At 47.6% G+C, this 25889-nt stretch overlaps 1 protein-coding gene and 1 long non-coding RNA gene across 7 annotated transcripts; both read right to left on the bottom strand.

Annotated features, from left to right (window-relative positions):
- Window positions 1-13872: 13872 nt before the first annotated feature.
- LOC127315448 (uncharacterized) lies at window positions 13873-21800 on the bottom strand. 6 transcript variants are annotated; one of them, XR_011748333.1, is made up of 9 exons: window positions 20892-21798; window positions 20611-20798; window positions 20416-20516; window positions 19840-19924; window positions 16326-18512; window positions 16045-16232; window positions 15850-15950; window positions 15274-15358; window positions 13873-13949 (listed from the first exon to the last, which is right to left on the bottom strand). It is a non-coding gene; the product is annotated as an uncharacterized lncRNA (long non-coding RNA). The 6 variants fall into 6 exon arrangements; XR_011748336.1 differs by lacking the exon at window positions 13873-13949 and having other exon boundaries at window positions 14942-15358; window positions 16326-16417; window positions 16672-18512; window positions 20892-21800; XR_011748337.1 differs by lacking the exon at window positions 13873-13949 and having other exon boundaries at window positions 14942-15358; window positions 20892-20983; window positions 21238-21799.
- A 1881-nt stretch (window positions 21801-23681) lies between these two features.
- On the bottom strand, window positions 23682-25273 carry LOC127312078 (F-box protein SKIP19-like). The gene is made up of 2 exons (XM_051342551.2): window positions 24849-25273; window positions 23682-24706 (listed from the first exon to the last, which is right to left on the bottom strand). The coding sequence occupies exons 1-2, from the start codon at window positions 25268-25270 to the stop codon at window positions 24121-24123; spliced, it is 1008 nt and encodes a 335-aa protein (XP_051198511.1). The 5' UTR covers window positions 25271-25273; the 3' UTR covers window positions 23682-24120.
- Window positions 25274-25889: the final 616 nt, after the last annotated feature.

Below are 25889 nucleotides of genomic sequence, written 5' to 3'. Positions count from 1 at the left end.
TTTTGCGGCACTGGTTCATCCTTGTGTTTGTTTCAAAACAACCTTGCTAGCCTAAACCTTGTATCGAGAGGGAATACTTCTCATGCATCCAAATCCTTGAGCCAAACAACACTATGCCATTTGTGTCCACCATACCTACCTACTACATGGTATTTCCTGCCATTCCAAAGTAAATTGCTTGAGTGCTACCTTTAAACAATTCAAAATTTAACCTCTGATTTGTGTCAATGTTTTATAGCTCATGAGGAAGTATGTGGTGTTTATCTTTCAATCTTGTTGGGCAACTTTCACCAATGGACTAGTGGCTTCATCCGCTTATCCAATAATTTTGCAAAAAGAGCTGGCAATGGGATTCCCAGTCCCAAATTAATTAACAAAAATAGACACTCCTCCATGGTATGTGATTGTTGGACGGCACCCGAAGGATTCGGTTAGCCATGGCTTGTGTAAGCAAAGGTTGGGAGGAGTGTCATCATAATAAAACTAAAATAAAAAGGCACTCCTTCATGGTATGAGATTGTTGGCAGGCACCCGAGGATTCGGTTAGCCATGGTTTGTGAAAGAAAGGTTGGAAGGAGTGCCACCCAAAAATAAAATAAAATGGGAGCCGCTCTTTGAAGGTTTGTCTGGCAAGGGGGTTAGAGTACCCGCTACCATTCGTTGACAACAACATACACCTCTCAAAACTTTATTTTTATGCTCTCTTTACGTTTTCAAAATCAAAGCTCTAGCACAAATATAGCAATCGATGCTTTCCTCTTTGAAGGACCATTCTTTTACTTTTATGTTGAGTCAGTTCACCTATTTCTCTCCACCTCAAGAAGCAAACACTTGTGTGAACTGTGCATTGATTCCTACATATTTGCATATTGCATTTGTTATATTGCTTTGCATTGACAATTATCCATGAGATATACATGTTATAAGTTGAAAGCAACCGCTGAAACTTCATCTTCCATTGTGTTGCTTCAATGCCTTTACTTTGAATTATTGCTTTATGAGTTAACTCTTATGCAAGACTTATTGATGCTTGTCTTGAAGTACTATTCATGAAAAGTCTTTGCTTTATGATTCAGTTGTTTACTCATGTCATTACCATTGTCTTGGATTGCTGCATTCGTACATATGTTTACAATATGATCAAGTTTATGATGGCATGTCACTTCAGAAATTATCTTTGTTATCGTTTTACCTGCTCGGGGCGAGCAGAACTAAGCTTGGGGATGCTGATACGTCTCCGACGTATCGATAATTTCTTATGTTCCATGCCACATTATTGATGATATCTACATGTTTTATGCACACTTTATGTCATATTCGTGCATTTTCTGGAACTAACCTATTAACAAGATGCCGAAGTGCCGGTTCTGTCATTGTTTTTGGTTTCGAGAAATCCTAGTAACGAAATATTCTCGGAATCGGACGAAATCAACGCCCAAGTTCCTATTTTCACCGGAAGCATCCGTAACACCCGGGAAGGACCAGAGGGGGGGCACTGGGCCCCCAGACCATAGGCCGGCGCGGCCCAGGCCCTGGCCGCGCCGCCCTATGGTGTCGTCGCCCCTTCGACCCTCCTGCGCCGCCTCTTCGCCTATATAATGCCCCTAGATCGAAAACCCTGATACGTTCGACGAAAACCACAGAAACCTTCCAGAGCCGCCGCCATCGCGAGGCCAAGATCTGGGGGACAGGAGTCTCTGTTCCGACACGCTGCCGGAACGGGGAAGTGCCCCCGGAAGGCTTCTCCATCGACACCGCTGCCATCTCCACCGCCATCTTCATCACCGCTGCTGCTCCCATGAGGAGGGAGTAGTTCTCCATCGAGGCTCGGGGCTGTACCGGTAGCTATGTGGTTCATCTCTCTCCTATGTGCTTCAATACAATAATCTCATGAGCTGCCTTACATGATTGAGATTCATATGATGATGCTTGTAATCTAGATGTCATTATGCTAGTCAAGTGAGTTTTACTTATGTGATCTCCGGAGACTCCTTGTCCCACGTGTGTAAAGGTGACAGTGTGTGCACCGTGTGGGTCTCTTAGGCTATATTTCACAGAATACTTATTCACTGTTGAATGGATAGTGAGGTGCTTATTTATATCTCTTTATGATTGCAATGTGTTTGTATCACAATTTATCTATGTGCTACTCTAGCAATGTTATTAAAGTAGTTCTATTCCTCCTGCACGATGTAATGGTGACAGTGTGTGCATCCGTGTTAGTACTTGGCGTAGGCTATGATTATGATCTCTTGTAGATTATGAAGTTAACTATTGCTATGATTGTATTGATGTGATCTATTCCTCCTACATATGCATGAAGGTGACAGTGTGCATGCTATGTTAGTACTTGGTTTAGTCTTTTGATCTATCTTACACTATAAGGTTACTTAAATATGAACATTTAATTGTGGAGCTTGTTAACTCCGGCATTGAGGGTTCGTGTAATCCTACGCAATGTGTTCATCATCCAACAAGAGTGTAGAGTATGCATTTATCTATTCTGTTATGTGATCAATGTTGAGAGTGTCCACTAGTGAAAGTCTAATCCCTAGGCCTTGTTCCTAAATACTGCTATCGCTGCTTGTTTACTGTTTTACTGCGTTACTACTGCTGCAATACTACCACCATCAACTACACGCCAGCAAGCTATTTTCTGGCACCGTTGTTACTGCTCATATATATTCATACCACCTGTATTTCACTATCTCTTCGCCGAACTAGTGCACCTATTAGGTGTGTTGGGGACACAAGAGACTTCTTGCTTTGTGGTTGCAGGGTTGCATGAGAGGGATATCTTTGACCTCTTCTTCCCTGAGTTCGATAAACCTTGGGTGATCCACTTAAGGGAAAACTTGCTGCTGTTCTACAAACCTCTGCTCTTGGAAGCCCAACACTGTCTACAGGAAAAGGAGGGGGAAGTAGACATCAGCGCCGGAATCCCTGGTGTTGCGCCGCACTACACTCCGTCACCAACAACCTTCACGTGTTCCTTGACTCCTACTGGTTCGATAACCTTGGTTTCTTACTGAGAGAAAACTTGCTACTGTACGCATCACACCTTCCTCTTGGGGTTCCCAACGGACGTGTGTCTTGCACGCATCACTGCCTCGTATAGACCAGATAGTCGACTCCACAGCTGGATGCGATCGCCTCTCCTTCCTGGATGCATACTCCGGGTATAACCAGATCAAGCTCAAAAAGGAGGATCAGGAATTAACCGCGTTCATCAGCCCACACGGCGTTTTCTGTTACAACGTCATGACGTTCGGGTTAAAGAATGCAGGGGCAACTTATCAACGGTGCATGCAAGCCTGCCTTGGAGAACAGATCGGGAGAAACATCGAAGTTTACATCGATGATATTGTCGTAAAAACGATGCACGCCGCCACTCTCATCGACGATTTGCGAGAAACCTTCGACAACCTAGACATGTACAAGATCAAGCTGAACCCGAAGAAATGCTTCTTCGGGGTGCCAGGAGGACAGGTACTCGGCTACTTCATCTCAGCAAGAGGAATAGAAGCTAACCCTTTGAAGATCAAACCTATCCTCGACATGGAACCGCCAAAGAATCTGCTCCAAGTGCAGCAGTTGGCAGGACGGTTGGCGGCACTCAGCAGATTCATCGCCAAGCTAGGGGAAAAAGCTTTGCCCTTCTACAACTTGATGAAAAAATCAGAAAAATTCGAGTGGACAAAGGAGGCGTAGGAATCCTTCGACAATCTGAAGAAAATCTTATCGACATCTCCAGTCCTTGTAACCCCCCGTGAGAAGGAAACACTGCTTATGTATATAGCAGCAACATCCCAAGTCTTTAGCAGCGTCTTGGTCGTCGAACGAGAAGAAGCAGGGAGAGTTCATGGCGTGCAGAGGCCTGTTTACTATCTCAGTGAAGTACTCACACCTGCAAGACAGAGGTACCCCCATCATCAGAAGCTGGCATACGCAGTATGGAGGTCAGCTCGCAAGTTACGGCACTACTTCACAGAGCATCCGATTATCGTCGTAAGCGAGGCACCACTGAAGAACATAATGACTAATCCAGAGGCCACAGGACGAGTGTCTCAATGGGCTATCGAGATAGCACCACACGACATAACTTACGTTAATCGAACAGCGATAAAATCCCAAATCCTCCCAGATTTCGTGGCAGATTGGATCCAATCATAGACACCAGCAGCACCCGACATGTCGGGGTCATGGATAATGTATTTCGACGGGTCGAAACGGAGCACAGGTGCAGGAGCAGGAGTGATATTGATATCACCACAGGGAGATAAGATGAAGTACATACTACGTATGAATTTCTCTCTGCCAACAAACAATGAAGCAGAATACGAAGCGCTGCTGCACGGAATGAAGATGGCAAAGGCGTGCGGGGAAACTCGCCTGGAAATCTACGGATATTCAAACCTGGTAGTACAACAATCGATGAACCTGTGTGATGCAGTCAGCGACAATATGATCGCCTACCGACAGTTGTACCAAAACATGGAAGCCAAGTTTGAAGGGTGTGAACTTAAACATATCGGCAGAGCCAGCAATGAGGAAGCCGACACTTTGGCAAACATCGGGTCCATGTGCTCCCCCATTCCAGACGGAGTGTTTTACGAAGTGATCACTCAGCGATCGATAAAAGAGAAGGCGTCGGCACCTCCAAAACCATCGGCTGACGAATCAGAGGCACACTACTAGGGAAAAGCTATTCAGTGGCGCACCACTATCCCCCATCAGTGGCGCACTGCTGGTGCGCCACTACTATCACGCCACTGCTAAGTTTTAGTAGTGGCGCACTACTGGTGCGCCACAACTACCCTAAGTAACAGTGGCGCACTGCGCCGTGCGCCATTGATAGGTACACTGGTGCGCCACTACTACCCCAAAGGGGTGCGCCATCGTTGTTCAGCAGCAGTGCGCCACTATCGTCTCATTGTCGGTGCGCCATCGCTGCCTCCTTGGGTGCGCCACTGTTACGGCGAGCTGGTGCGCCATTGCTGCTTGTTTAGGTGCGCCACTGTTGCATCTCAGACGTGCGCCACTGCTGGCAGCTTTGGTGCGCCACTGGTAGTTTCAAAGGTGATCAGAGGGTTGTGCGCCACTGGGTCCAGGCTGGTGCGCCACTGTTACTTGGTGGTCGTGCGCCACTCATGATCCAGTAGTGCGCCACCACTATTAGTTCGTTTTCATTTTTTGTATTTCTGGCATGTATTTGTACAGGTTGTATAGCACAAAGATAACAAAGACAGATACAGAATATATAACACATATATACAACAAAGACAAAGTATACCAATACATAGTCCTTCACATTAGCCTCCATGATTCACAAGATTTCAAATATTAGACAAGTGTTACGGTGTTACAAGTCAAATGAGCTAGTGGTTACACAAGGTCGATCATCTAAACTAGCATCACATAGAAGAGAGCTAGAGTCACTACTAGCACCGTCCCGATGAAAGTGGTCTTCATCCGGTTCCTCCTCCGCTCCGTCCTCTCTCCCGCCAGATAGCGTGCGTATCTGTCTTCGGCCTCCGCTCTAGTGGTGTACCCTTTGTAGCTGTTACCGCTAAAACGGTGAACCTGTCTCCGACACTCCTCCCAGTCGTTGTAGACTCCGGGAACCTTGCCCTTGTACACGACATACCACGTCATATCTGCACATATATGAACAAGCCAAAGAAACTAAGAAGTGCAAACTCAAATAAGAGACAAGTAGCTAGTATGAACTAAATGGAATGCCTCATACATTGTTGGTCCAAACAAATATTAACATTTAGGGAAGGCGTTAGTGAGGCCAGGTAGGATGCACGAGAGATTGATACTTGTGTCATCGCACCAGGCTCACTAGCGCCTCCCCCAAGTGTAGTGACCACAAAATTTAATCATCGGCCAATGCAATTAAGAAGTGCAAACTCAAATAAGAGACAAGTAGCTAGTATGAACTAAATGGAATGCCTCATACATTGTTGGTCCAAACAAATATGAACATCCCGGGATGGCGTAAGTGAGGCCAGGTAGGATGCACAAGAGATTGATACTTGTGCCATCGCACCAGGCTCACTTGCGTCACCCCGGGGTCCTCTGTTGACCGAACATTCTAATCATCGACACTAAAATGGAAGAAAGGGCTATGCAATTAAGAAGTGCCAACTCAAATAAGAGACAAGTAGCTATTATGAACTAAATGGAATGCCTCATATTTTGTTGGTCGGAACAAATATGAACATTTAGAGAAGGCGTCAGTGAAACCAAGTAGGATGCACAAGAGATTGATATTTGTGTCATCGCACCAGGTTCACTGGCCCCTCCTCCAAGTGTATAGGTGACCAAACATTCTAATCATCAGCATTCTGAAAAACCAAGCGAGCTGCCGAAGAATCTCCAACTCCTCCTGCCGAACAAGTTCTCCTCCTTGAGCCACTATGGACCAAACCGTTTCTAGCGTATCTAACGAGGCAGGAGTTACCAGAGGATCCAGTAGAAGCGAGACGAATCGTCAGACGATCGAAAGCCTTCACCATAGTAAACGGTGAACTTTAAAAGCGCAGTATTTCCGGTATTTTCCAAAGATGCATTGCCATTGACGATGGAAGAGCACTGTTGCGCGAGATAAACGAAGGAACTTGCGGACATCATGCAGGAAGCAGGACCCTTGTGGCGAAGGCCTTCAGGGCGGGATTTTACTGGCCAACAGCGGCATCGGATGCTCGAGATCTGGTCATGAAGTGCGACCCCTGCCAGCGGTTTTCACCAAAACCACACGCCCCTGCGACAGACGTGATGACAATACCTCTGGCGTGGCCATTCGCTCAATGGGGACTCGACCAAGTTGGACCGCTGCCAAGATCATCGCCTGGAGGACACACGTACCTATTGGTCGCAGTCGACAAATTCACAAAGTGGATAGAGGCAGTACCGGTACAAAACCAGAAGGCAAAAACAGCAGTTCAATTCTTCAGGGGAATAACATGTCGATTTGGCATGCCACACAGTATGGTCACAGACAACGGAACTAACTTTGATTCCAAAGAGTTTCGAAAATATTGTGATGACGGAGGAATTAAACTGAAATTTGCATCAGTGACTCACCCACAGACCAACGGCCAGGTGGAAAGGATCAACGGTCTAATAGGGGATGGCCTATTAGACTCGCAGAATGAAGACTCGAAGAAAAAAGCCTTGAAGGAAGAGATAACTGCTCGACTCGAGTCTGCACCCGGTTGCAAGCACCCGTGCCCAGACTCGGAGGCTACTCCCATCGGGAGCACTGGACGTGCACCCGACAGAACTTTTTTTCGCTGGACGCGCACCCGACAGAACTTTTTTGCGCTGGACGCGCACCCGACAGAACTTTTTTGCGCTCCAGGATCATGCCCGGGGACTTGATTCTGTGTAGAGTAACGTTGTTTTGCCATCGGCAGTTAACCAGCAAAAGTTGGGCACGTTACTCATCATCCCTTGCATAAAGAAAATATATCGGATGACCTACGAAGACTTGCAGAAAAACTTCGACAGAGAAAAATGTTCGAGTGGTGCAACTTGAGTCTACGCACGGATTGCAAGCATCCGTACCTAGACTCGGGGGCTACTCCCATCGGGAGCGCTGACGCGCACCCGATAGAAGAAGATAATGCAGATTCAAGGAAAACAAGAACTGTCGAGGAGAAGGACATCAGAAGAAGACATGCTTCAGTCTCTACTCGAACTATGTTCGGCTAGACACTCGGGGGCTACTGACGTGGGCATTACCCTTCGGGTAACCGACGTTGCCCTATCCTGTATTGACCAGTTGGGGGCCCGTGAAAGCACTTGGAGGCAAGGCGGCCCATCCGGGTGGTGCACCAGAAGATTCCTTGGCAAGCAAGACAAAGAAACGGCCGAACAAGGCAAGATTAGATCTAAAATTATTGTAAACCTAGTCGCACTCGGTTACACCTCTTGAGACTTGGCCTCCTATATAAAGGCCAGGAGAGGGGTGACCGAGGGACACAATCAATCTTAGCAATCTTAGCCACCAAAATCTTAGAGCTATGTCACCATAGCACTTAACCATCTCGACGAGATCTCAGCCGAACTATTCAGCACCCCATTGTAACCCATTGTCATCATAATCAAGAACAGACAGGCAAGACGTAAGGGTTTTACCTCATCGAGGGCCCCGAACCTGGGTAAATCGCTCTCCCCGCTTATCTGTGAACCGATGTCTCGTATCAGCTTGCAGGATTCCATCAACCCTAAGCCCCTATCGGAGGGCATTGCCGAGGAGCACCCTCGACATCGGTCCTCCATCATCTTAGGTGGCTTTGCAGATGGAAAACACTTGCAATCAGCCGACCGATCTGGAAGATCGGTCGTGCCTCTCCCGCTTGCTCAAACATCCGCGTGCACTGCTATTCTTGCATGCTGCGATAGTACTTTTCTTGTTTCCCTATGGGCCTGCACTAGCTACTATTGCTACCCTCGTCTTTCTGACTAAAGCTTGCTCATGTGACTGGACCCACATCCACTGTGCTGGTTGTTGTGAACATGCACATGCAAATGAGATGTGGTGTGAGATGTAGCACTCATGTACGTAGTAGAACTCAAGGAATTGCTAATGTTGGATTTTGTAAAGTTAGCTAGCATTCATTGTTAACTATTGTTGTAAATAGCTACATAAATTGTTAAAATTGTTATTGATTATTTTTGTAAAAGGCCAATATTTATATACATATTTGTTGTTGATTTTTTGTTGCTGTAATCATTTGCGAGTTTTGTTAAAATAGCTGGTGACTTTTATTGTAAATGATGTTGCACCAAAAAATGTTTCTAAACCACTTCTTTATTGGTGCAAATAGGCGTTTCTATTTTTATTGTAAACTTTTCTATTTTTTGTTGAAATAGTTGATAATTTTTAGTGTAGATCAATTTACAACAAAAGATAATTTTCTTACTAATTTTGTAACGTTACTTGAAAAAATATTGTCATGTTTTATTGTAGAATATTTTTTTTGTAACTGTGTTGAGAAATTTTGTTGTGACATTTTCTGTGTAGTTTATTCATGGAACAATAGCAATACAAAATTTGTAGTACCTTTCCTTGCACCGGTCAGCTAGCAACAGCTAAGCATGCATCAGGGGTCGCATGCATGGCCATAGCTAGCAACTAGGCTAGGTTTGTCTCACCCACTTGCGTCTAAAGAGAAGCAACGTCTGCACACAAGCAAATACCTAGTGTGAACATGGTATGAGAGACGTGAGCGCACGCAGCATGCACAGAGTGGGCCAAGATTTGATCCATGCAGACTTTATCCCTGGGTCGTACGATGAGGAGGATGGACGGCGGGCGTGCCACCGATCCTGTCGCGAGAATCGGTCGGCCGACGCCTAGCGCCACCCCCATGGATATGTATAGTACGCCTTTTTATTTTACCTTTTGTTACGTCTGAGCGGTCGTGTGCATCTTACAGCATTTTCACCGGCGCGCCTTAAATAGTCGCCCGCAGGGATGTCGGGACTGTCGTAGGGCGGGGGGGGGGGGGGGGTGGCGTCGGCACAACATCCTTCATCTGGGGGAGAGAATGAACATTCCACAAACTAATATATAATAGGGAACATAGTTTTACACAAACTAAGACATAGTTTGGAATATGGTTTCCACAAACTAATACATAGTTAAACCATTAGAAAATGAGGAAACCTAACTAGTGTTGGTATCGCAGATTTCGTGTGTTCGCTGGCAAGAAAGAACACTCCCAGGCACTTCCAGTCACCCAAACTGGAAAATCCAGCTGGTGATGATAGCCCTGTTGGTCCTTTCGAGGAAGAACATCAAGAAAAACCTCCATGCATGGTTTCGCTGCGAAGAAACAACACTCAGCGTGTTCAATCATCATCCTCATCGCTGTCGCCGTGGTAGTGCCGGTGGCAGCGCGTGTCGTCGAACATCTTGACGCTCATATCCGCTTCGCCAAGGTAGAAGATTGTGAGCACGTAGCCGGCTTCGAGGTCGTGGTAGCGCGCGAACTTCTCCCAGCCGGTGTGGAGGTACATCTTGCCACGCCCGTTGAAGAGCACGTCCACCGGCCACCGGCAACTGTCGTAGCTAGCCTTCCGAGATGTAGCGCGGCCGGCTCGTTGCCGGCAACGAAGTCGGCGAACTTCTCCGAAGGCCTCTGGATGCCGAGTGGGTCGCCCTTGTGGGCGATGACGAACTCGAACAACGCTTCCTGCTCTTCCTGCAGGTCTGACGATGAAGACGACGGTGTCGCAGGCCACAGCGACCGTGCAACTCTGCCGCGACCACGACCACGGCCGCGACCTCGGCCTCGGCCTCGGCCTCTACCAGCCATGGCATCGTCTCTTGAGATGGTGGAGGCTAGGGTTGGGTAGAGAGGCGATGACCCACAAGTATAAGGGATCGCAATAGTCTTCGAGGGAAGTAAAATTCGACACAAGGGGAGCCAAAAAAATATTTATAAGTTTTAACAGATGAATTGTCAATTCAATTGCACCTGAAAATAGACTTGCTCGTAACACTTTATCAGTAGTAACAGTTTTATTGCAGTGGTAGTAGTAAAGTAACAGCAGTAATGAAATAAAAACAACACTAGCGATGATTCAGTAGGCAGCAGGATTAAAATACTATAGGCACAGGGATGGATGAACGGGCGCTGCATGAATGAGATAGTTCATATAATAAGAAAGATATGGGCATTGCAAGTAATAATGATAAAATCATCCTAGTATAAAATAACCATAGTCGTGTGTTCCTCTTTAGTCGTGCGTGCTCGCAATGAGAAACTTGCACGACATCTTTTGTCCTACCAGCCTGTTGCAGCGGGGGCTTAAGGGAAACTACTGTTAATTAAGAGACTCCTTTTAATAGAGTACCGGAGCAAAGCATTAACACTCCGTGAACACACATGATCCTCACATCAAAGCCACCCCCTCCAGTTATCCCAATTATTGTTACTTTGGGGCCTCGGGTTCCGGACAACGATATGCGTATACAACTTGCAGATATGATAAAAAACAATAATTATCCTCATGAATCTATAACATGTTCAGATCTGAGATCATGGCACTCGGGCCCAAAGTCAAAAATACTAACAACGGATACTAGGCACTATGCCCATAACAATCTTATAGCTATTACATGAACAATCTCATCCAATCCCTACCATCCCCTACAGCCTACAACGGGAAATTACTCACACATGGATGGGGGAATCATGGATGGTTGATGGAGAGGCGTCGGTGATGGCGATGGCGATGATCTCCTCCAATTCCCCATCCCAGCAGGGTGCCAGAACGGAGTTTCTGGTTCCTGGATTGGGGTTTCTAGTGGCGGCGGAGCAACCGAACTCTTTCTAGAAAAACGTCGAACCCCCCTCTGTTTTCATGTCATGAGGCTTAATATAGTCGGGAGGAGAGGTCGAGGGACGTTAGTCCGTGATAGCTGCATTCAAATCATACAAATTAGAGGGCAAACAACAGCAAAAATGTTCGGAAAAGTTGATACGTTTTGGACGTATCAAGAGGCGCTAGGGTTTGTGTGTGAGGGACGATGCGAGAGCGCCCCTTTTTATAGGCCAGAGAGAGGCGAGGGAGTGGTGGCGCTCATTAGCGCCAACACGGAGAGCTAGGCGCGACGAGACTGCGCCTCTGCGGAAACTTCACCGCCGTTGCGCGCCAGGAACTTCCGTCGCGAGGTAGGCGACGATTAAGTTAAACTTGAATGTGCCGCTGACGCGTCGGTCCGGCCACTCCCCGCTAGCGTCGACTTTTGGGATGTGGCTGACAGGCGGCTCCCACGCCTAAAATTTTTCGTGCCGCAAGGAGCCGGCGCGCCCGATCCGCGCCCTTCGCGAAGGGGCCGGCACGGGGTTGCTGGCGCTTCTATTTGGCTCGAAAAAGCACCAGCGCTATTTGGGACGCGCCGGTGTGAGCCCATTTTCGCTGCCGGCCCGCAAAATGCTATCGGGGCCGCTATGGGGCACGCCGGTGGAGATGCTCTTAGTTATGCAGAGATGAAGTGTAATATCTTATATTTTGTTAACCAAATTAGTAGTTAATGTTCTTTTTTTTGAAATACGTAAATCACCTGTAAATCAGTATGGAGGGAGTATTTAGATGGGTTAAGTAATAAAGCTCCTTTTATCAAAAAAAAAATCATCTTGACGACTCTCTAGCCACTAGAGAAGAAAAGACAAACATATACACTATATGCTATCTCTTACCGAAATCTTGAGCAACTTTTTCGATAACTGGAATATATTAATATCAAAAGATACCAATTACACTCAGCCTCTGCAACAACGCACTACCCTAATGGCATTACGGATGTACACTGCCAAAAATAGAAAAGAAAACTAAGAAATAAAATTCCCGCTACAGTATCTCGAGCCTAACAACAGCAATACATCCACCACCAAGACAACACCTGAAATACAGACTCTCCAAAAAGACGCCTTCAAGAAGGGAATAATGCTCTAACACCGTCGTCACCCGATCAAAGATCTTAGGTTTTCACCCTGAAAATACTCCCCGCTCTCAAAACAATGCCTCCAACAAGGTCATTGCCAGACACAACCAGTTAAGGTCAGACCTTGGGTTTTCACCCTAAAAGGTAGGACTCTGAACTTCACATGTGTTGTCGCCCCCACTTTCATACCGCTGCTGTGAAGCCCGGAACACCAACCAAGTCCCTCAACAGCTCGGAGACTTGAACCTCCCTTAGCTAGTCCTCTCATCCGGCCTTCATGAAATTCTCTTCTTCCGACTTTCATCATGGATCCATAGTCACTTGATGTCAACACAGAAAAAGAGCTCGGCGCCGCTCCCTCCAGAACCAAACAGTCGGAATAAAAGCATGGGTGCGCGCGACCGAATAACACCCGATCCAGCGAACTCCAGACATAAGATGCACTGTTCCATTCGCCGGCGGAGCCTTCGGAACTCATCACTCCGGCTCGATGAAGAAGATCAACCTCCATAAGGTCTTCGTCTTGGCGCGTGAGGAATCCTAGGACCACCACCATTACACAGGTCGAGCCCCCACGCAAACGGCTATCCTCGCCGCCTGTCACAACGAAGATCCGGCAAGACAAATGACCCTGGGGTGCGGGAACCAGCATGCTACACAGTCGCGATCAGGCCTAGTCGCGCCGCCACCGGCTGCACCGAGGCCGCCGCCGGCAGCAACCACCGAGGACCGCCGCTGCCGTAGCGCCTTCTCCGCAACCCTCCACCGACCGATCCACCGCCCTACGTTCCTCCGCGCCGCCACAGGACGACGGGCCTAGGTGGGGGACCTAGACCCGCAGCGAAGTCGCCGCCATCCAGCGAGTAGCACCGCGGCCGCCAGGCTGGGGACGCCGCCCCAACCTCTGTCAACGCCGAAAGTCGCCGATCCGTCCCAGCCGCACCGAAGAAACGCCGCCGAATCTTGAGCAACTAATGATCATATTCATATAACTTTTAATTGCGGGTATCATATCTACATATATCTATATACGGTGGTAATTAGCTTTAAACAGGCAAGACAAAGAAATCCTGGCTGTCACTTACTGTGACGCCCCAAAACCGGTACCATGAGGATCCCAGCGAATCCGCCGAAATCCGCACGATATCGATTTTAGGAGACGCACCACCAAGCGCCTCGTACACGCCGAAGCATGCACGCGATGCGGGTGGAATCAATCACGAGAGGTAACATTACAACAGGATTACAATAGAGCCCACAAGATACAGATATATTACAACAACGACTCCAACGAGTCAAGATACAAATATACAATACAAAGATCCAAATCATACAAAAGATCAAATACATCCGAGTACGGACAAGATACAAATTTGGACTAAGAGTCCTGAAGATAACCGCAAGGCGTCCATAACCCCGCCTGAGCCGAGCCGTAAGGGTAACCTTGCTAGCGTCGTCTTCATCGAACATATCTTCATACCTGCCCGGTTATATCCCGTAGAAGCAGCAATAAGTACGGTTCGTACTTAACAAGACTTCAAGACGTATAAGCATTCGTCAACCAGTCGTCCTTTGTACTTGAGGCACGCAGGGGACTTAGAGGACGCAAGAGGAAACGTCATAGGCAATATGGTGGGGTTAAGCGGCAGCGCGCAAACACTAAAAAACCTATAGAGACACTCTACAACATTCGTCTAAACATAGAAGGTGAGAGAGCGCATAAACTAACAGTTCTATACTCTGCAAACATAACACAGCCGATGCGTTCCCCCCTCGCAAGGAAGTACTTACAAAGGCACTCACACGGTTGTCAAGTTTTAACCAGTTATTATTTAAGTTGTTCTATCTTACTATGCAAGTTATTAGTATTGAAACTACAGGTGTAAATTGTCTATGGTCGAGTCATACAGCTCCAAGTCGTCCATAACCGCGGACACGGCTTATCGATAAGATGTAACCCTGCAGGGGTGCCCAAATGTGCCCACACGCACGATCAACCCAACCGAGCAAGGGAAGGATATCACGACACGCACTCTCCTTCACTACAACAATGTCCAGGAAGCCACCTAACTAAGTTAAACCCGTATCGAAGTCCGGCCGTATCTCCGAAGCGGACCTAGCTGTTTGCGACAGCGTACTAGGTGGTTTAAACACACACTGGGGCGACAAACCACTTCGCAGCGGCTCCGCGACCTATACGTGCATACCAGAAACAAGGGATACAAGGCACCTGTGGGCTTCCCAAAATAAATAAGTAACAAGTCGGCATGCACGCAAACAACAAATGGTAAAACATTGCAAACTAGTTGTGGCCACCGGACAAAGTTGTAGATTCCTAAGTGGTCGAGGGGAGACCCAAGCATACCCACGTGTGGTTAGAGCGCTCGGTCTCGGAACGTATAACAGGAACTCGGGGTCCTAAGCTTTAAAGAAACACAAGTGAGCCGTCACAAAACGATCAGCTGACCCACCGATGTCTCCGCTTAACAATTATTAACAAGTAACCATGATACTTCCAACAGATATAACCATAAACCATGTGTCATGTTCCCCAACTGATAACCGATAAGATAGCGGTAACGGTAACGAGATATAAACAGCACTAGCATGCACTACGACTCGCAAGGCAGACCCGAAACCAAACAATAGTTGTAGGTGGTTGGTGGAGGCAATATAGGCTGCTTGAGGTAACAAGTGGAAGGGACACGTGACAAGAACGCAACTTAAGGATAGCATAAGGGAGAAGGCAAAATAAAATAGGTGAGCGACTTCTGCAGGGGCAGGAGTATAGGGGAAATGCTTGCCTGTTAAAGCTTGCCGAGGAACATCCGGAGAACTTGTCGTATCTCACCACACCACTTCGTGATCCTATCCGCGAAGAAGCAAATGCTACAACAAACATCGGATGCAAATCTTACAACTACGGAAGAAGAATCGGCATGATCATGATATGATATGCATGGCATGGCAAACATGATGCGATGCAACTTATCCATATTAATCGGAGGCGAAACCCCGGACACACAAATTAGGTTGGAGTTGCATTTTCTATCGTCAAATTTTAAGGGTAGATTAGCATAGCAAACATGGCAGGGGTGAGCTACATCAAAGTTAAATGGAACCGGGACAACATTTATACAATATCCCACATATTCCATATGTTACATATTAGGTGATAATGCAAACTAGCACGAAATTGTATGATGCGTGATGCAACAGCAAACATGGATGGCATATTAATGTTCCTCTCATTTTTCTGAGCAAACTTTATATAAAACACATTTTATTTCAAGTTATGGTTTGAGAGATATGAATTTATCAAGTTTTAGCAATTCTCTGGAATTTCGGAAAACAGAGAAACAGCCGGATGCTTTTCTCACCGAGCAAATCCGAGCCAGAGGGGATGACAGACGGGGCCTGGGGAAGCTGACTGGGATCTGCAGCAGATGTGTCACCGGAGGTCACTGACGGATGGGTCCAACTGTCAGCAGAGCAAAGAAATAAATGATTAAAAAGGAGAGGCTTTGCATGTCACGGGGATGGATCAGGAGATTGCGCATGCACACAGAACGAACCAGCTGAGCTAGCATCAGATCATGTCGTGGCCGTGTACTGCACCACACTGAACCAACAAAGCAGCTCCTTTGCCTCCTGGTACACGCGATACTGATAGATGGAGGGGCGACGGAAGCGGACGGAGCCGGCCGGCCAGAGGTGTCGACGGCGGATGCGCGCTTGGCCGTGGCGTGGCTTTGATGCTGGCCTGTTGCACGCGTGGGGAAACAGCAGCATCAACAAAGAGCTCAAGCTCGTTTCCAGATCGTCAAAGCATGGGACGGAAACAGGAAGGTCGGACCTTCAGTGCAGCGGACGGAGACGAGAACGCCTGGAACGGCGACCTTCGTTGGCGGAGAAGGTTGGTGCAGGCAGCGACGTTGCCGAAACAGCCTGTCAGCGAAACGGAGGCGACGGTGAGGATCATGAAACAGCACGCGGCGAACTTGGCGGGCGGCCGGCCGGTGTTGATGTAGAGGTCTGCGTCGGGGAAATAGAAAAGGCTGGACTTCATTCTGGTAGACCGTAGACGCCAGAGTTTTGCCGGCGACGAGGTCCTGCGAAAAGAGGGCGGCCTTCAACGCCGGTAGCACGGCAAGAAAAACGAAGAGCGGCCTGGGAGATGTTCGGGAGGACGCGGAGCTCACCAAGGAGAGTCGAGCGGCGAGGTGCTCGATGACGCCGTCGTGGCCACGGTGTCGATGCTTGGCGAGCTAGAGGCGGTCGGCCGGGATGAAACGGCCGGAGGCGGAGGCGGAGACGCAGTACTGGCCGCAGCAGCGCAGCGACGCGGCCGGAGGCGGATGATGACGATGGGAGGCGAGGTAGAGGCGCGCAGCAGCGCACGGTGGAGACGGAGACCGCCGGCGACCAGCGGACGCGGTCGAGGATGGAAACGAGCGTTTATTCTCTCGGGATGTAGGAAGAGGAGGGTGAACGACGAGGGAAAGAGAGGAGTGGCGGCGGAAAGGAAGGAGTATGGAGCTAGGTTTTGGTAGGCTGCAGGGTAGCTCGTTTTGTAGAGAAAAGAATGTGGAGAGATCAACGTCCCATCGAGCAGGTCCGGACGTGGCACCGTTACGATGGCTGCCGTACAGGTTGAGAACGAGGCTGCCAGCGAGGGCTCGGTGTAGATGGGCTGCACTCGGGACAAGAGAAAAGGTGGGCTGCAGGAAGAGATGGGCTAACCGGGAAAAGGAAGTTGGACCAAGAAAAGGGACGTGGTGGCCTGCAAGGATAGACTGCTGGCTTCTTCCAATTCTTCTTCCCTTCTTCTGCGAATTTCTTCTGTCTTCTGTCGATGAATTCTCCGAGGAAGCAACAGGGAGAAGAGGGAAAGATTTTAGGGAAGGATGGTTCACAAAAATACTTTCAAAATATTTAATTTTGGATTAACAAGTTTTTCAAATATTTCCGAAATGCTTATGTTGAATTAAAATAAGAATGAGGAAGGTTTTTATATAACCCTAGGATTAATTTGCAAAACAAAAGTTAGGTTGCACAAAATAAATTTTTGTCTTTTCAGAACATGCAAGGTGATATGATGCAGGATGATGCACGACGTCAGAATGACGTGAAAAACAAAACAACAAACGAAAATCTAATTGGGGTATTTTCCTGGGCCGTTACAATCGACACCACTAACAAGGGATCGCGCCCCGAGATCCCACGTCAAGGTACGGGGGAGAGAGGTGAACTATCGGATCTTCTGGCGACGTGTCGATCTCCTCGACACCACTAACAAGAATTGTTGCTCCATGTAGAACGATCGACACCACCAACAAGAAGTCGTTGTTCCGTTGTTGATGATGCGCTTCTGCCGGATCCTCCGAAGATCGAACCTATTAGGTGAAGGCAAAGATCGTCCAACCCGCGTAGAAGCTTAAGACTCAGAGAAGCAGATAAGAGAAGATGCGAAACTCGCAAAGGTAAGAGGAGAAAGAATTAAGATAAGGAGAAAAATCAGAACTAATCAGAACTATCCAACGAATTTTCGAAAATAGTTTTGGCAGTCTAAACTCAACGACCGTTGGCGAGGTTATCCTAAAGGCTGGACTAGTAGGGTACCGTCAACCTGAGGCTCTGATACCAACTTGTGACGCCCCAAAACCGGTACCATGAGGATCCCAGCGAATCCGCCGAAATCCGCACGATATCGATTTTAGGAGACGCACCACCAAGCGCCTCGTACACGCCGAAGCATGCACGCGATGCGGGTGGAATCAATCACGAGAGGTAACATTACAACAGGATTACAATAGAGCCCACAAGATACAGATATATTACAACAACGACTCCAACGAGTCAAGATACAAATATACAATACAAAGATCCAAATCATACAAAAGATCAAATACATCCGAGTACGGACAAGATACAAATTTGGACTAAGAGTCCTGAAGATAACCAGTGGCGTCCATAACCCTGCCCAGGCCGAGCCGTAAGGGTAACCTTGCTAGCGTCGTCTTCATCGAACATATCTTCATACCTGCCCGGTTATATCCCGTAGAAGCAGCAATAAGTACGGTTCGTACTTAACAAGACTTCAAGACGTATAAGCATTCGTCAACCAGTCGTCCTTTGTACTTGAGGCACGCAGGGGACTTAGAGGACGCAAGAGGAAACGTCATAGGCAATATGGTGGGGTTAAGCGGCAGCGCGCAAACACTAAAAAACCTATAGAGACACTCTACAACATTCGTCTAAACATAGAAGGTGAGAGAGCGCATAAACTAACAGTTCTATACTCTGCAAACATAACACAGCCGATGCGTTCCCCCCTCGCAAGGAAGTACTTACAAAGGCACTCACACGGTTGTCAAGTTTTAACCAGTTATTATTTAAGTTGTTCTATCTTACTATGCAAGTTATTAGTATTGAAACTACAGGTGTAAATTGTCTATGGTCGAGTCATACAGCTCCAAGTCGTCCATAACCGCGGACACGGCTTATCGATAAGATGTAACCCTGCAGGGGTGCCCAAATGTGCCCACACGCACGATCAACCCAACCGAGCAAGGGAAGGATATCACGACACGCACTCTCCTTCACTACAACAATGTCCAGGAAGCCACCTAACTAAGTTAAACCCGTATCGAAGTCCGGCCGTATCTCCGAAGCGGACCTAGCTGTTTGCGACAGCGTACTAGGTGGTTTAAACACACACTGGGGCGACAAACCACTTCGCAGCGGCTCCGCGACCTATACGTGCATACCAGAAACAAGGGATACAAGGCACCCAGGGGCTTCCCAAAATAAATAAGTAACAAGCTGGCATGCACGCAAACAACAAATGGTAAAACATTGCAAACTAGTTGTGGCCACTGGACAAAGCTGTAGATTCCGGCAGTGGTCGAGGGGAGACCCAGAAGCATACCCACGTGTGGTTAGAGCGCTCGGTCTCGGAACAGATAACAGGAACTCGGGGTCCTAAGCTTTAAAGAAACACAGGTGAGCCGTCACAAAACGATCAGCTGACCCACCGATGTCTCCGCTTAACAATTATTAACAAGTAACCATGATACTTCCAACAGATATAACCATAAACCATGTGTCATGTTCCCCAACTGATAACCGATAAGATAGCGGTAACGGTAACGAGATATAAACAGCACTAGCATGCACTACGACTCGCAAGGCAGACCCGAAACCAAACAATAGTTGTAGGTGGTTGGTGGAGGCAATATAGGCTGCTTGAGGTAACAAGTGGAAGGGACACGTGACAAGAACGCAACTTAAGGATAGCATAAGGGAGAAGGCAAAATAAAATAGGTGAGCGACTTCTGCAGGGGCAGGAGTATAGGGGAAATGCTTGCCTGTTAAAGCTTGCCGAGGAACATCCGGAGAACTTGTCGTATCTCACCACACCACTTCGTGATCCTATCCGCGAAGAAGCAAATGCTACAACAAACATCGGATGCAAATCTTACAACTACGGAAGAAGAATCGGCATGATCATGATATGATATGCATGGCATGGCAAACATGATGCGATGCAACTTATCCATATTAATCGGAGGCGAAACCCCGGACACACAAATTAGGTTGGAGTTGCATTTTCTATCGTCAAATTTTAAGGGTAGATTAGCATAGCAAACATGGCAGGGGTGAGCTACATCAAAGTTAAATGGAACCGGGACAACATTTATACAATATCCCACATATTCCATATGTTACATATTAGGTGATAATGCAAACTAGCACGAAATTGTATGATGCGTGATGCAACAGCAAACATGGATGGCATATTAATGTTCCTCTCATTTTTCTGAGCAAACTTTATATAAAACACATTTTATTTCAAGTTATGGTTTGAGAGATATGAATTTATCAAGTTTTAGCAATTCTCTGGAATTTCGGAAAACAGAGAAACAGCCGGATGCTTTTCTCACCGAGCAAATCCGAGCCAGAGGGGATGACAGACGGGGCCTGGGGAAGCTGACTGGGATCTGCAGCAGATGTGTCACCGGAGGTCACTGACGGATGGGTCCAACTGTCAGCAGAGCAAAGAAATAAATGATTAAAAAGGAGAGGCTTTGCATGTCACGGGGATGGATCAGGAGATTGCGCATGCACACAGAACGAACCAGCTGAGCTAGCATCAGATCATGTCGTGGCCGTGTACTGCACCACACTGAACCAACAAAGCAGCTCCTTTGCCTCCTGGTACACGCGATACTGATAGATGGAGGGGCGACGGAAGCGGACGGAGCCGGCCGGCCAGAGGTGTCGACGGCGGATGCGCGCTTGGCCGTGGCGTGGCTTTGATGCTGGCCTGTTGCACGCGTGGGGAAACAGCAGCATCAACAAAGAGCTCAAGCTCGTTTCCAGATCGTCAAAGCATGGGACGGAAACAGGAAGGTCGGACCTTCAGTGCAGCGGACGGAGACGAGAACGCCTGGAACGGCGACCTTCGTTGGCGGAGAAGGTTGGTGCAGGCAGCGACGTTGCCGAAACAGCCTGTCAGCGAAACGGAGGCGACGGTGAGGATCATGAAACAGCACGCGGCGAACTTGGCGGGCGGCCGGCCGGTGTTGATGTAGAGGTCTGCGTCGGGGAAATAGAAAAGGCTGGACTTCATTCTGGTAGACCGTAGACGCCAGAGTTTTGCCGGCGACGAGGTCCTGCGAAAAGAGGGCGGCCTTCAACGCCGGTAGCACGGCAAGAAAAACGAAGAGCGGCCTGGGAGATGTTCGGGAGGACGCGGAGCTCACCAAGGAGAGTCGAGCGGCGAGGTGCTCGATGACGCCGTCGTGGCCACGGTGTCGATGCTTGGCGAGCTAGAGGCGGTCGGCCGGGATGAAACGGCCGGAGGCGGAGGCGGAGACGCAGTACTGGCCGCAGCAGCGCAGCGACGCGGCCGGAGGCGGATGATGACGATGGGAGGCGAGGTAGAGGCGCGCAGCAGCGCACGGTGGAGACGGAGACCGCCGGCGACCAGCGGACGCGGTCGAGGATGGAAACGAGCGTTTATTCTCTCGGGATGTAGGAAGAGGAGGGTGAACGACGAGGGAAAGAGAGGAGTGGCGGCGGAAAGGAAGGAGTATGGAGCTAGGTTTTGGTAGGCTGCAGGGTAGCTCGTTTTGTAGAGAAAAGAATGTGGAGAGATCAACGTCCCATCGAGCAGGTCCGGACGTGGCACCGTTACGATGGCTGCCGTACAGGTTGAGAACGAGGCTGCCAGCGAGGGCTCGGTGTAGATGGGCTGCACTCGGGACAAGAGAAAAGGTGGGCTGCAGGAAGAGATGGGCTAACCGGGAAAAGGAAGTTGGACCAAGAAAAGGGACGTGGTGGCCTGCAAGGATAGACTGCTGGCTTCTTCCAATTCTTCTTCCCTTCTTCTGCGAATTTCTTCTGTCTTCTGTCGATGAATTCTCCGAGGAAGCAACAGGGAGAAGAGGGAAAGATTTTAGGGAAGGATGGTTCACAAAAATACTTTCAAAATATTTAATTTTGGATTAACAAGTTTTTCAAATATTTCCGAAATGCTTATGTTGAATTAAAATAAGAATGAGGAAGGTTTTTATATAACCCTAGGATTAATTTGCAAAACAAAAGTTAGGTTGCACAAAATAAATTTTTGTCTTTTCAGAACATGCAAGGTGATATGATGCAGGATGATGCACGACGTCAGAATGACGTGAAAAACAAAACAACAAACGAAAATCTAATTGGGGTATTTTCCTGGGCCGTTACACTTACCATATACTAAATCTTGGCATAGAGTAATAAATGCGTATTTTCCTTTATTGCAGCAATTCCAAAAATCGGAGCAGCATAGAGATTATAAATAGTACGGCAAAGGCAATCACATCTAGTCTAGAGAGAGAAGAAGGACAAATAAACTCGTACGTTTGAGATCGATCTAATCTTTGAGCAAGAACACACGAGAAGGGAACAACATGGCTCGTATCTCTGCACTAGTACTAGCTCTTGTCCTACTTTGGCTCGTCGCCTCTGTGAGTAAGTTTCTTTTGCTGTCACCCTTCATCTTTTGCGTTCCTACAACAACTTCAATTCACGGCAGACAATTTTGTTGCAGCGTCAGAGAAGCCAACGTGCTGCCGTGACTATCACCTGTGGGGCAACGAGCTGGAGAACGTAGGCTGCCCGGTGCCGGAGAAGAACGAAGATTGCAATGCGTGGTGCCAGCAGTCGGCCTGTGCCAGGGACAACATCAGCAAGAACGGCTTCTGCAAGAATATCGGCAAGCTGCACTATTGCCACTGTAAATGCTGACCGATCCAGAGGCCGGCCGACGTTGTGCTCCTCCTTCCAGTTGTATCTCAGTTTTGCTCGACTAGCTAGTACACATGTAGCTTAGTTAATGAGATGTTACCATGTTGATTGATGGAGGAGGCTATTATCGTTTGCGTTTTATAATCGGCGCCTATTTGCTTCACTTGCTAGCTATTGCTAGCGAATTAATGAACGTGCGTATGTATCGTTCTGAAGCCTGCATACGTTATAATTCCCGTTTGATAAGTAGCACCTGCAATGCTTGTTATTGTCTGCATGTCCTAGAAGATGGGTGTTAACCTAATGCTCATACCTTGGAAGTTATGGAAGGAGAGAAACAATCACATCTTCAAATCTCTGCGACGGTTGTGTTTGATGCTATCATTGCTGAACTCATCTTGCAGAAGAATGCTGGGCAGCATGCAACTTAATGATACCCTGATCTGCTAATGTAGCAACTTTTTCTTGGTCAGGTAAATATAAAACCTTTTTACTGTTGTAAACATACCCTTATTAATTAGTTAAAAGACAGTTCGACTGTATTTCGTTTTTAAAAAGAGATGGAAAGGAAAATGACAAACCACAGCTGACCACCTACGTCAATACATTATTTGATTTCGAATCCATGCATCTGGTATTTACCTCCGACCGAAGACATGCATCAGATTCGGACATTGTGTCCAAAGAAACATTCCAAGAACATGCAGGTTTGTAGGACTCAAGCCTATGATCCACATTGTGTACTACTAGATAGACTGTGTGCTCTGTTGAACGATACTTGCACAAGAAAACTTTATATTAATTAGACCTAAGAACAATCGGTACACACACAAAGACATCGATTAAAGCAGCCTTCAAATTTCGTACTCAAAAGCAGCATAATGTTTTCTTCTGCACCGCAACAGAGCAACAATATGTCTGAAGAGTTAAACTCAAAGTAAATTCAATGTTGGTACCTGAGAACATATGAAATATAATCAACCATATATATGATTAAGAAATTACAACAATCCAAGTGGCATTATATTTCGACATTCAAAAGTAACTCTGACGGCACGCCTTGTTCTGAAATATAATGGCATGACCTTGGGCACCTCTCTTTGTTTGCTCTGCTTGTTCTTGCAAAACGAAGGAGAAAATCATCGCGGTGTCCTTTATTTGAGTGAATCATATATCTCCCGAGGATTGTATCTTGACACCGAGACACAATCTAGACATTAAACATTCTGAAGAAAGCAGGATCCTCTTGGGGATGTCGTGGCCAGAATGAAGCAACAAAACAAGTGAATACATTTGAGAATAGAAGGCACCACTCAATCAGAAACTCCCATCAAAACATCCAAATCTACAGTATCACATTAGCACAAGTACCTACACATGCTCTTGATGTCAATAATTCTTCCATGCTCTTCATCCATGTCATCAATATCGTCACCAAGGTAGTAAGAAAGAGAAAGATCATGGTAATCATCAAAACAAGAAAACGGATAACTGCAACAGCTATAAGAATCGTATGGCAGGAGGTACTCGCAGTCATCCATGTTGATGTGGGCGCACTTTTCACTTAGGTTGTCATCCATGTTGATATTCCAGCAATCGTGCATGTTAAGATACTGTAAGTTGTGACAGTTGTCGAGGATGACTGTCAAGCCTTCATTATCGATTTTATCACTGACAATATGCAAGGAACGTAGCTCTCGCATCCTAGCGATTGCATGAGCTTTCCGTTCATCGTTAGGTCCAAAACCCCAACTATTGTTGACAAGTCTGAAGTGCCTTAGGCCTGGGCACACTCCCGCGATAGTTTCGAGAACTTGTGGGTGACCTAAGCACCACAAAAGCTCAAGCTCGTCAAGCATGTGGAACCTTTTTATTGCGTTTGCAAATCCTTGGTTGGAGATATTATGGCATTTAATAAGATGAAGGCTCTTCAGTAACGGAGCCCTGCATGATAGAATTAATTAGCTCTTCAGTAAACACTTGTCTTTGTTGAGCAGAAATGAAGACAGGAAAACCGGAGGATGTAAGAGAGTAGTTCATTGAAGAGGCAGCATAGAATCAGAGATGAATAAGATGAAAATCTTACTGCTCAGCGAGGAGGAGGAAGTGGTCATCGTGGAGGATCTCGCCGAAGAAGGTATGGCACTGCCCTGCGCTGAGCCGCAGTGCAGCACTCATGATATTCGCGAGGCTGGCCTCCGGTTGGAATGGTGGAATATAGGGCAGATCGCGCAGATCGATGCGTCGCCACAACTCGGGCTCCTCTCGGGCGGCGCGGCGCCAGGAGCGGCACACCGCCGCCACACCACCGATCAGGAGCTCCACCTGGTCCAGCCTGTGGAGGATGCACGAGATGGCGTCCGCGGGCAGCTCGGCCCAGTCCCTCCCACACGGCAGCTCCATGTGCTTGAACACCGAGACGTGGAACGCTGGGGCTTTCCTGGATCGCCCCCGTCGACATTCCGGATCAGTGGCGGCCGGATGAGGCGGTGATGACGACGACCGCATCGCGATCGCGATGTGGAGCGCGCGGTATCGATCGAGGCAAGGCTGTAACAACTTGGTTTTATATATGGACTGTGGAGAGCGGTACGTGTGTAGGCCGGAATCGGTTTTCTAGGCCAAGCCTGATTTGTCTGGCACACATAAGGCCCTTCGTTTGGTGCCCAGCACAAGCCTAGCCCGTGCGATATTTGCACTTCTACTGCAGAAAGAAATGTAATGGCTGCGGGGTTGAATGATTCTGCTCCGCTCCACTTTAGATAGAAAATTGTGTTCTACTATTTTTTTTTTTGCGAGTAAAAAGGAACTTTATTAAGCAGGTGGGGTTACAAGTTGATCATGTTCTAGGACCTGTAACACAACATCAGGACCCGAACCTAACCAAAGATCAGTAAGGCGTTCCAATCTTGCATAATTTGCAAGATCATGACTAACCCTAACCTGCGATCGTTCCACTTTTACAAAAACACACTCATGCTCTTGATTACAAAGAGTTCTAATCTCCGACACCCAATGAAGAAATGGTGATCTATCCTGCACAGAAGAATTAATGGCCTCTACCAACTGGGCGCAGTCGGTCTCTACTATTATAGGATAGGGACTGCGGTGAATCGCCAGGTCCAAA

The sequence above is a fragment of the Lolium perenne genome, chromosome 7 (genome assembly GCF_019359855.2).
Source record: "Lolium perenne isolate Kyuss_39 chromosome 7, Kyuss_2.0, whole genome shotgun sequence".
Classification (NCBI taxonomy): domain Eukaryota; kingdom Viridiplantae; phylum Streptophyta; class Magnoliopsida; order Poales; family Poaceae; genus Lolium; species Lolium perenne.
Note: the sequence above shows the minus strand (reverse complement) of the source record. Positions and strands in the feature narration are given on the sequence as shown.

Bases quoted from the DNA above. Each gene is read 5' to 3' on its own strand.
- LOC127312078 (XM_051342551.2), bottom strand. From the start codon at position 25,270: ATGCGGTCGTCGTCATCACCGCCTCATCCGGCCGCCACTGATCCGGAA. The intron at 24,707-24,848 runs GTAAGATTTTCA...TCTATCATGCAG, and splicing joins TTCCTCCTCCTCGCTGAGCA to GGCTCCGTTACTGAAGAGCC.